This window comes from Scyliorhinus torazame, chromosome 14 (assembly GCF_047496885.1).
Source record: "Scyliorhinus torazame isolate Kashiwa2021f chromosome 14, sScyTor2.1, whole genome shotgun sequence".
Classification (NCBI taxonomy): Eukaryota; Metazoa; Chordata; class Chondrichthyes; order Carcharhiniformes; family Scyliorhinidae; genus Scyliorhinus; species Scyliorhinus torazame.
The window spans coordinates 78,526,979-78,538,995 of record NC_092720.1 but is presented as its reverse complement, the minus strand read 5'-3'; the positions used below and the strand labels follow the sequence as shown (position 1 = coordinate 78,538,995).

Genomic DNA, 12,017 nt, shown 5'->3' with positions numbered 1-12,017 from the left:
AAAATGAGGTTGGAGAAAAAGTAATAGGGGAAAAAAAGGCAGAGGAACGGAATAGGTACTTTGTATCAGTCTTCACAGTAGAAGACAGCATGAGGCTGGAGAAGTAGTAATAGAGAAAAAAAATGGCAGAAGAACGGAATCGGTACTTTGCATCAGTCTTCACACTGGAAGACACCAGTGGCATACCAGAACTTCAACAATCTTCTTCAATAGAATCAGGGGACATAGGGGAATGTAGTGGCCATCACTAAGGAGAAGGTGCTGGGGAAACTGAAAGGTCTGAAGGTGGATAAATCACCTGGACAGGATGGACTACATTCCAGGGTTCTGAAGGTGATAGCTGATGAGGTTGTGGAGGCACTGATGGTGATCTTTAAGGAACCACTGGAGGCAGGGAGGATCCAGAGGATTGGAAAATGGCTAATGGAACACCCCTATTTAAGAAGGGAGGTAGACAAAAGACAAAAGATCATAGGCCAGTTATCCTGATTTCAGTTGTTTTGTGTATTATTAATAAGACATCAGAAGCACAAAGGGATTTCTAAGAACTCGGAGTTCCATTTCAGGATTCTCTTAAGGTTAACATGCAGATTCAGTTGGCAGTTAGTAAGGCAAATGCAGTGTTAGCATGCATGTCAAGAGAGCTAGAATACAAGAGCAGGGATATACTGTTGATGTTGTATAAGGCTCTGATCAGACTCCATTTGGAATATATATATATATATATATAATCTCTACAGTGCAGAAAGAGGCCATTTGGCCCATTAAGTCTGCACTGACCTTTGGAAAGAATACCCTACCTAGGCCCACGCCCTGACCCTATCCCCACTTCCACAACCTATCCCCATAACCCAGTAACCCCACCTAACCTTTTGGACACTATGGGGCAATTTAGCATGGGCAATCCACGTAACATGCACACCTTTGGACTGTGTGAGGAAACCGGAGCACCCAGAGGAAACTGACGCAGATATGAGGAAAAAGTGCAAACTCCACAAGATAGTCACCCGAGGATGGAGTCGGGGTCGTGCAGAGGGTCCTGCTTGGAGGCGCTGCCGACGGCGTGTCTGCCATTCGCACCGGCAAAATATTCTTCAAACCCAGTAGTTGTCTCCACTTTGATTCTGAATTCCAGTCTTTGGGGCTATCACTAACTTTTGCCTCCATTTATGCCTTTTCTTTTCATTTAGTACTCTCCCTAACTTCCTTGGTTTTCCCTCTCTTAGAATCTTTCCTCCTCACTGGGATATATGTTTGACGAGAGTCATGAATTACCTCCTTAAATGGTTACTGTCTTTCCTTCCAATCTATCCGCCCAGTCCACCTTAGCTAACTTTATCCTCATTTAATTGTAATTCCCTTTTATTTAAGTGAAATGCAGTTGTTTCCAACCCAAGTTTCTCACTCTCAAACTGAATATTAAATTCTATCATATTGTGATCACTACTTTCTAGGGGATAGTTTACTCTGAGGTTATTCATTCAACCTGCCTCATTACCCATTACCAGATCCAAGATAGCCTGTTTCCTGGTTGGCTCCGTGACATATTGCTGTAGGAAACTATCCCTAATGCACTCTATGAAGTTGTTGTCGTGGCTACCCGTACCAATTTGATTAACCCAACCCAATGGTTTGGGGGTTTACACTACTTCTACTGATGTCTTCTTTCTCTTGCTTTTTTTTTACCTCAACCCAAATGGGCTTTACGTTGAGATCTCCTTGTAACCATATCTCCGAAATGGCTATGACCTATATTTGCGGTGTCAGTTCATCTACCTTATTACAAATGCTTCATGCATTAAGATACAATGCCTTTATGCGTGCCTTTTTGACAGTTTTAATCATCCTACCTTTTCGTTGTACTGTAGCCCTATCTGCCTCTCGCCCTTGATTAGCCAGTCTACCGATTTGCACTTTACTGTTCTTTCTTTTATTACCGTCCTTGTTTCTCTTTCCCTTGTCACCCTGCTTAGGTTCCCATCCCCCTGCCATTTAGTTTAAACCCTCCTCATCCATACTAGCAAACACTCAGCCTAGGACATTACTCCCGATCCTGCCTGTGTGTCACCCGTCCAGATTATACTGGTCCTACGTCGCTCAAAACTGGCCCAACGCCCCAGGAATCTGAAACCCTCCCCCTTGCACCATCTTTCCAGTCACATATTCATCTGGTATACCCTGCCATTTCTACTCGGACTAACACGTGGCATTGTAGTAATCCTGAGATCGCCCTCTTTGAGGTCCTACTTTTCAACTTAGTTCCTAACTCTCTATAATCTGCTTTTAGGACCTGATCCCTTTTTTTTTACCTATGCCATTGGTACTGATATGTACCATGACCACTGGTTGTTCACTTTCCCCCTCCAGAATGTCACTCTGAGACATCCTTGACCATAGCACCAGGGAGCAGCTTTGTTTGTGGCCACAGAAACGCCCATCTGTTTCCCTTACAATTGAATACCCTACAACTATTGCATTCCCACACATTTTACTCCTCTCCTGTGCAGCAGAGCCAACCATGGTACAAGGAAATTGGCTATTTTCCCCTCAGAGGCTATTTCACTCAACAGTATTCAAAGCAGTATATCTGTTTTGCAGAGGAATTTCTGCACTGTCTGCCTAGTCCTCTTGCTCCGCCTGGTGGACACCTATTCCCTTCCTGCCTGTTGACTCTTAGCCTGGAGTGTGACCACCTCTCTATAAGTGCTATCCACAATACTCTCCATCTTGCAGATGCTCCACAATGTTCCCAGCTGATGCTCCAGCTCCGAAACCTGGATATCTAGGAGTTGCAGCTGGAGACACTTCGTGCACACAAGCAGGCCCCGGGCACTGGAAATGTTCCCAGCTTCCCACATAGAGCACGAGGAGCACACCAGGAGTTGGAGATCTCCTTCCACGACGAACCATGTTCAAGTAACCCTTTGGAAGATGCTTAATATCGGCTTGTATCCAGTTTCCCAGGACTCTTCTTCCCTGGTCCTTGCTACTGCAAAATATTGCCCTTACCAACTGTAAACCACTAAAGACCTTACAGACTATAAGTGATAACGGTAGCAAATGCATACCTAATCTTACCCTCTACTTACCAATCAGCTCTTCCCCCTGTAGCCTCTACTACTGCAGCAGGGCAAGACTATACTCTGAAGATTTAAAAAGTTAGAAAGCAAGGAGAGAAAATTGCAACTTTTTCCATTGCACCAAATATCCGATAGCCACACTCACCTAAGACCGTGTCTCACTCAGAAAGTGTTCTCTCTCATTGCGCATGCACAAAGCTTACATGGGCAGCTCTACAGCCTTAGCTGCCCACTGGCAGAGATTGGCAATGGACCTTGAGGACACCTCGAACTGGAGACACCCTCGGAGACACAATGCAAGTGCAATCTTTGCTGCTGGACATTCCTTCTTCGGGGGGGGGGATAGCACCTTCAGTTGCAATGACCTCCCCGTGCAGTGGACAGCAGTTTCACTATCGGCAAATTGTGTTGAGCCAGAAAACCCATCCCGAATTGTGGTATCATTTGAATTGGCTGCTTACCTTTACTCAGCAGCCAGCTGATTTTGCCTCTGGGTAACTTTCTGAGTGGCAGGAATCCCACCTATTTTCCTCCTCCACCACCCCAGAGAAGGGAAAATTGATTCCACAGGAGACTCTACTCCCTACTGTCATGTTGGTTTACAGGTGCAACCGGTCATTAGGAAGGCAAATGGAGTTTTGTCCTTCATTGCAAGAGGGATGGAGTTTAAGACCAGGGAGGTTATGCTGCAATTGTATAAGGTGTTAGTGAAGTCACACCTGGAGTATTGTGTTCAGTTTTGGTCTCCTTACCTGAGAAAGGACTACTGGCGCTGGAGGGTGTGCAGAGGAGATTCACTAGGTTAATCCCAGAGCTGAAGGGGTTGGATTACAAGGACAGGTTGAGTAGACTGGGACTGTACTCGTTGGAATTTAGAAGGATGCGGGGGGGATCTTTTAGACATCTATAAAATTATGAAGGGAATAGATAGGATAGATGCGGGCAGGTTGTTTCTACTGGCGGGTGAATGCAGAACTAGGGGGCACAGCCTCAAAATAAAGGGAAGTAGATTTAGGACTGAGCTTAGGAGGAATTTCTTCACCCAAAGGCTTGTGAATCTATGGAATTCCTTGCCCAGTGAAGCAGTTGACGCTCCTTCATTAAATGTTTTTAAGATAAAGATAGATACTTCCGGGTGCGGCGATGACCAGCTGAGTCGCACGTTTCGGCAGCTCCCTGTGAAACGGACTTTTGGGCTCTTGATAGGAGCCCCAACGGCAATTTTGACGGCTAAAAACACTGTGCGGTAAACCAGAAGGGAATCCCCCCTGGATACGGATAAAAAAAGGAGGAGAAAGTGGCCAGATTGCAGTGGATCCTTTAGAACAGCGGCAAGGAAGGCAAGCAAAAACCAAGATGGCGTCGGAAGGTGGCAGTTTAACATGGGGCCCTGAACAACAAGAGTTCTTGAAATGCTGTGTGGAAGAGATCAAAAAGGAAATGAAGAAAGAGCTGTTGGCCCCGATACTACAGGCGATCGAAGGGCTAAAGGAGGAACAAAAGACCCAGGAGCGGGAGCTTCGGGTCGTGAAGGCAAAGGCAGCCGAGAATGAGGACGACATACAGGGCCTGGTGATGAAGACGGAGACGCAGGAGGCACATCAGAAACGATGTGTGGAAAGGTTGGAGGCACTGGAAAACAACGCAAGGAGGAACAACCTGAGGATTCTTGGTCTTCCTGAAGGTGTGGAGGGAGCGGACGTCGGGGCATATGTGAGCACGATGCTGCACTCGTTAATGGGAGCGGAGGCCCCGGCGGGTCCGTTGGAGGTGGAGGGAGCATACCGAGTGATGGCGCGAGGACCGAGAGCAGGAGAAATTCCCAGAGCCATAGTGGTGAGATTCCTCCGTTTTAAGGATAGTGAAATGGTCCTTAGATGGGCGAAGAAAACTCGGAGCAGTAAATGGGAGAACGCGGTGATCCGCGTTTATCAAGACTGGAGTGCGGAGGTGGCGAGAAGGAGGGCGAGCTTTAATCGGGCCAAGGCGGTGCTTCATAAAAAGAAGATAAAATTTGGAATGCTGCAACCGGCAAGACTGTGGGTCACATATCGAGGGAGGCACCACTACTTTGAGACGGCGGATGAAGCGTGGACTTTTATTGTGGAAGAAAAACTGGAATGAGCGGGTTATTAAAAAGAACGTTCGAACAAAGTGGTGGGGCGAATGTGGGGGGCAAAGAGGGGTTTTATGTACTAATCCTGCGATGTGGTAACTTTTCTCTCTCCCACAGGTGGTGATGGGGGGAGGAGGGGAGGTGGAGGAGATGGGGCGTTGGCCATTGGGGGCGGGGCCAAGGGAGAAGCGCGGGCTTGGTTCCCACGCTATGATAATCATGGCGGGAATAGAGAAGCAGGAAGGAGGGGGTGTCGCACGGTGCGAGCCGAGGTCACGGGGGGAAGCCGAGGTCAGCCAGAGTTTGCTGACTTCTGGGAGCAACATGGGGGGAGTAATTACGCTAGCGGGGGATCTAGCGGGGGGGGGGGGGAATTACTGGGTTGCTGCTGCTGGGGAGAGGGGGGAGCTGGTATGGGAGAGGATAGGCGGGGGGGCACCGCCTGGGGGAGATACAGCTGCGTGGGAACCGGGTGAGGAGCTGAATAAAGGTGATGGCTAATCGACAAGGGGGGGGTAGGAAGCCCCCCAACTCGGCTGATCACGTGGAACGTGAGAGGGCTGAACGGGCCGATAAAGAGGGCACGGGTACTCGCACACCTTAAGAAACTTAAGGCAGATGTGGTTATGTTACAGGAAACGCACCTGAAACTGATAGACCAGGTTAGGCTACGCAAAGGATGGGTGGGGCAGGTGTTCCATTCGGGGCTAGATGCGAAAAACAGGGTGGTGGCTATATTAGTGGGGAAGCGGGTAATGTTCGAGGCAAAGACTATAGTGGCGGATAACGGGGGCAGATACGTGATGGTGAGTGGCAAACTACAGGGGGAGACGGTGGTTTTGGTAAACGTATATGCCCCGAACTGGGATGATGCCAATTTTATGAGGCGGATGCTAGGACGCATTCCGGACCTAGAGATGGGAAAGCTGATAATGGGGGGAGATTTTAATACGGTGTTGGAACCAGGGCTGGATAGGTCGAAGTCCAGGACTGGAAGGAGGCCGGCAGCAGCCAAGGTACTTAAAGATTTTATGGAGCAGATGGGAGGTGTAGACCCGTGGAGATTTAGCAGACCTAGGAGTAAGGAGTTCTCGTTTTTCTCCTACGTCCATAAAGTCTACTCGCGAATAGACTTTTTTGTGCTGGGTAGGGCATTGATCCCGAAGGTGAGGGGAACGGAGTATACGGCTATAGCCATTTCGGATCACGCTCCACACTGGGTGGACTTGGAGATAGGGGAGGAAACAGGAGGGCGCCCACCCTGGAGAATGGACATGGGACTAATGGCAGATGAGGGGGTGTGTCTAAGGGTGAGGGGGTGCATTGAAAAGTACTTGGAACTCAATGATAATGGGGAGGTCCAGGTGGGAGTGGTCTGGGAGGCGTTGAAGGCGGTGGTTAGAGGGGAGCTGATATCAATAAGGGCACATAAAGGGAAGCAGGAGAGTAAGGAACGGGAGCGGTTGCTGCAAGAACTTTTGAGGGTGGACAGACAATATGCGGAAGCACCGGAGGAGGGACTGTACAGGGAAAGGCAAAGGCTACATGTAGAATTTGACTTGCTGACTACAGGCACTGCAGAGGCACAATGGAGGAAGACACAGGGTGTACAGTACGAATATGGGGAGAAGGCGAGCAGGTTGCTGGCACACCAATTGAGGAAAAGGGGAGCAGCGAGGGAAATAGGGGGAGTGAGGGATGAGGAAGGAGAGATGGAGCGGGGAGCGGAGAGAGTGAATGGAGTGTTCAATACATTTTATAAAAAATTATATGAAGCTCAACCCCCGGATGGGAGGGAGAGAATGATGGGCTTCTTGGATCAGCTGGAATTTCCCAAGGTGGAAGAGCAGGAAAGGGTGGGACTGGGAGCACAGATCGAGGTAGAAGAAGTGGTGAAAGGAATTAGGAGCATGCAGGCGGGAAAGGCCCCGGGACCGGATGGATTCCCAGTCGAATTCTATAGAAAATATGTGGACTTGCTCGCCCCGGTACTGACGAGGACCTTTAATGAGGCAAAGGAAAGGGGACAACTGCCCCCGACTATGTCTGAAGCAACGATATCGCTTCTCTTAAAGAAGGAAAAGGACCCGCATTGACCTATTTCCCTCCTAAATGTAGATGCCAAGGTCCTGGCCAAGGTAATGGCAATGAGAATAGAGGAATGTGTCCCGGGGGTGGTCCACGAGGACCAAACTGGGTTTGTGAAGGGGAGACAGCTGAACACGAATATACGGAGGTTGTTAGGGGTAATGATGATGGCCCCACCAGAGGGAGAAACGGAGATAGTAGTGGCGATGGATGCCGAGAAAGCATTTGATAGAGTGGAGTGGGATTATTTGTGGGAGGTGTTGAGGAGATTTGGTTTTGGAGAGGGGTATGTTAGATGGGTGCAGCTGTTGTATAGGGCCCCGATGGCGAGCGTGGTCACGAATGGACGGGGATCTGCATATTTTCGGCTCCATAGAGGGACAAGGCAGGGATGCCCTCTGTCCCCATTATTGTTTGCACTGGCGATTGAGCCCCTGGCATTAGCGTTGAGGGGTTCCAAGAAGTGGAGGGGAGTACTTAGGGGAGGAGAAGAACACCGGGTATCTTTGTATGCGGACGATTTGCTACTATACGTGGCGGACCCGGCGGAGGGGATGCCAGAAATAATGCGGATACTTGGGGAGTTTGGGGATTTTTCAGGGTATAAATTGAACATGGGGAAAAGTGAGTTGTTTGTGGTGCATCCAGGGGAGCAGAGTAGAGAAATAGAGGACCTACCGTTGAGGAAGGTAACAAGGGACTTTCGTTACCTGGGGATCCAGATAGCTAAGAATTGGGGCACATTGCATAGGTTAAATTTAACGCGGTTGGTGGAACAGATGGAGGAGGATTTCAAGAGATGGGATATGGTATCCCTGTCACTGGCAGGGAGGGTGCAGGCGGTTAAGATGGTTGTCCTCCCGAGATTCCTCTTTGTGTTTCAGTGCCTCCCGGTGGTGATCACGAAGGCCTTTTTTAAAAGGATTGAAAAGAGCATCATGGGTTTTGTGTGGGCCGGGAAGACCCCGAGAGTGAGGAAGGGATTCTTACAGCGTAGCAGGGATAGGGGGGGGCTGGCACTACCGAGCCTAAGTGAGTATTATTGGGCCGCTAATATTTCAATGGTGAGTGAGTGTTTGGGAGAGGAGGAGGGAGCGGCGTGGAAGAGATTAGAGAGGGCGTCCTGTAGGGGGACTAGCCTACAGGCTATGGTGACAGCCCCATTGCCGTTCTCACCGAGGAACTACACCACAAGCCCGGTGGTGGTGGCTACACTGAAGATATGGGGACAGTGGAGATGGCATAGGGGAAAGACTGGAGCCTTGGGGGGGTCCCCGATAAGAAACAATCATAGGTTTGCCCCGGGGGGGAATGGATGGGGGATATGGAATGTGGCAAAGAGCAGGAATAACGCAACTGAAAGATCTGTTTGTGGATGGGAAGTTCGCGAGTCTGGGAGCGCTGACCGAGAAATATGGGTTGCCCCAAGGGAATGTATTCAGGTATATGCAACTGAGGGCTTTTGCGAGGCAACAGGTGAGGGAATTCCCGCAGCTCCCGACACAAGAGGTGCAGGACAGAGTGATCTCAAAGACATGGGTGGGGGATGGTAAGGTGTCAGATATATGTAGGGAAATGAGGGACGAAGGGGAGACTATGGTAGATGAACTAAAAGGGACATGGGAAGAAGAGCTGGGGGAGGAGATCGAGGAGGGGCTGTGGGCAGATGCCCTAAGCAGGGTAAACTCGTCGTCCTCGTGTGCCAGGCTAAGCCTGATTCAGTTTAAGGTATTACACAGGGCACATATGACTGGAGCACGGCTCAGTAAATTTTTTGGGGTGGAGGATAGGTGTGCGAGGTGCTCGAGAAGCCCAGCGAATCATACCCATATGTTTTGGTCATGCCCGGCACTACAGGGGTTTTGGATGGGGGTGACAAAGATGCTTTCAAAAGTAGTAGGAGTCCGGGTTGAACCAAGCTGGGGGTTGGCTATATTTGGGGTTGCTCAAGAGCCGGGAGTGCAGGAGGCGAGAGAGGCCGATGTTTTGGCCTTTGCGTCCCTAGTAGCCCGGCGCAGGATATTGCTAATGTGGAAAGAAGCCAAGCCCCCGGGGGTGGAGACCTGGATAAATGACATGGCGGGGTTTATAAAGCTAGAGCGGATTAAGTTCGTCCTAAGGGGGTCGGCTCAAGGGTTCACCAGGCGGTGGCAACCGTTCGTCGAATACCTCGCAGAAAGATAGACGGAATGGGAAAAAGAAGGCAGCAGCAGCAGCCCAGGATCGGGGGTGGGGGGGGGGGGGGAGGAGGAACCAGAAGGACTCTCAGGGTTGTTAATATATACTGTATAGTATGTATAGGTCGTTGCTACAGATAATTATATATTGGACTGTTAAATTATATTTTTGGAGAGTGTTACCTGTGACAAGGCAGTTGCCAATTAGGGCTAGTTTTCATTTTTGTTATTTATTATTTATTCATTTTTTGTTTATAAAATAGGTCATTGTTATTTGTGTTGTTATAATATTGTGTAAAGGATGCACAATGTACTGTGTTGGTTGACCAAAAATTTTCAATAAAATATTTAATTAAAAAAAAGGGAAATAATGCAATTTCTTGGCATGAGTGGATTTGATCGAACATTTGTGCAAAGGTTTTGTCGCGTGATTGCTCCACTGATGGACTTGCTGAAGAAACGTCAAAAATTTGAGTGGACAGCGGACTTTCAACAGGCATTTGACGGCCTGAAAGCTGTAATAACCAACGCTCCTGTGTTGGAGAATTACAAGGGACTCTGTGATCAGATTGAACTAAAGTATCTGACTTTAAAGAGAAATGCCAAGGCATAGAGAAATTGACGGATCGTGCAGAGACCTTCTTGTTCAAAGAGACTGTCAATCGAGAAGGATTTCAGTTGGAGGAAATATCAAAAAATGGACTATATTGTTGTACCTGTTTGCGTGTGTTGTCTTTTTTTAAGCAAAAAAGTATATTTACTGTGTGCATTTCTTAAAGGATAGTGAAAAGGTGAAAACTGAAACCATCTTGAAGTTGATGGGTTTTTTTTTCTGGGGGGGGGGGGAGGTGTCATGTGAGAGTAACTTTAAGAAATGGGTGTTTAAGAAATGTACCTTTAAGAAATGGGTGCTTATCAGTGATGGCAGAGTGTGGGTGGAGCTGGGCTGTCTGTCAGCTTTTTATTTTCGTTTTAGGCTGTTTGCTGCAGGGTGTGTTTTAGTTTCGTTTTCAGAGCTGGATAGCTGCAGTCACAGCCAGAAGGTGTATTAGAGTCTCTCTCTGTAATCTAAAGACTGTAAATCGATCCCGGTGATTTAAAACTAATAACAGTAGTGACTTTAACCTGATGTGCTTCTGGTAAAAGGTGTTTTAAGTCTTATAGATGTTAAAAGGAAAGCTTAAAGGATTACTTAGTGTTGTATTGTTTGGGGGTTGTATTTGAATTAATGGTTGCTAAGATGTTCACTTTAAAAAGGTTAACTTGAATTCATAGAATAAACATTGTTTTGCTTTAAAAAATACTTTTCCATTTCTGCTCTACCACACCTGTAGAGTGGGCCGTGTGCTCCACATACCGCAATCTATTAAAAGTTGTGGGTCAGGTGAACTCCATGATACACTTTGGAGTTCTCTAAACCCTGGCCCATAACACTACCAATGTTCTTCCATTGTTCCATTCCTTATCACACTCTCTAACCCGTACTGTTATGCTTCAATGTTATTTTATATAAAATAAGTCTTCGACATTTCAATATGTTTTGATATATTATTCCATGAATACTTTCTATACTGTGGCTCACGAATGTACTTCGTAACAATTTATCAGTCTTGTATTTTTATAACAATTCAAGTAATTCCTCTTCCATTTATCAGTCCTCACCTGCCAATAAAGCTTGACGTGCTTGCTGATGTTCTGTTCCTTTGCTCCATGCAGCCAATAAATGTAGTCAGCAATCATCGCGCTTCTAATGATTAAAATAGAATGCACAAACAAAATAATGCTATACGTAGTACTCAAACCTGCAAGACCACAAACTTTCTACTGCTGTTTTTGGGTACTGTGCTTTTTCAAGAATTCAAGTTTAAGTTTTACTTGCTGTATATATATTTATTCTAAATGGACAGCTTCCCCAAATTTCATGGGCTAGATTCTCCGCCCCGCCACACCAAATTTCAGGTTCACCCCACCGGCGGGAGGCTCCGTAACGCCAGCAGGTCAATGGGGTTTCCCATTGTGGGCAGCTCCACGCCGTCAGCAAATCCCCGGGCTGCCGGCAAAATGGAGCATCCTGCCGGCGGAGAATCCAGCCCCATATTTTTCGTTCAGTATTAGCAATTGTGCACATATCTAAATTATGAAATTTTCAAACTATCAAAATAATGATTAGCCAATACAATTGCTTTATTATTGGGTCACTTGTTAATGCTAAATACGGTTGTTACACATTCTCTGCCAAAAATGAGAACCATCTGCTGGCAGCTTTGAGCATATAAATTACAGTGAGCACCAATGTAAGATGTATTTAGCTGCTGTGCAGAGATTCTCGCAGGATAATGGAGACAACGGGCACGATTTAATGGCCATTTAATGATCCCGGTGTGCCGGTGAAATCACGGGGGAGGTCGAAATCAGAATCTGCGCCGGACGCTAATCGGTTTGCAATCTTTTTTCTTAAATTTGGAGTAGCCAATTATTTTTATTTTCCAATTAAGGAAAATTTAGTGTGGCCAAACCACCTAACCAGCACATCTTTGGATTGTGGGGGTTGTAGCC

The 12,017-nt window shown here is 47.4% G+C and overlaps 1 protein-coding gene across 1 annotated transcript in view; it reads right to left on the bottom strand.

Moving 5' to 3' along the window:
- The window catches only part of LOC140389828 (spermatogenesis-associated protein 16-like), a 370,821-nt gene that overhangs the window by 226,295 nt on the left and 132,509 nt on the right, over positions 1–12,017 (bottom strand). Inside the window, exon 6 of the mRNA XM_072474394.1 lies at positions 11,124–11,208. Within this exon, the coding sequence (XP_072330495.1) occupies positions 11,124–11,208 (85 nt within the window). The remainder of the gene's footprint in view (positions 1–11,123; positions 11,209–12,017) is intronic.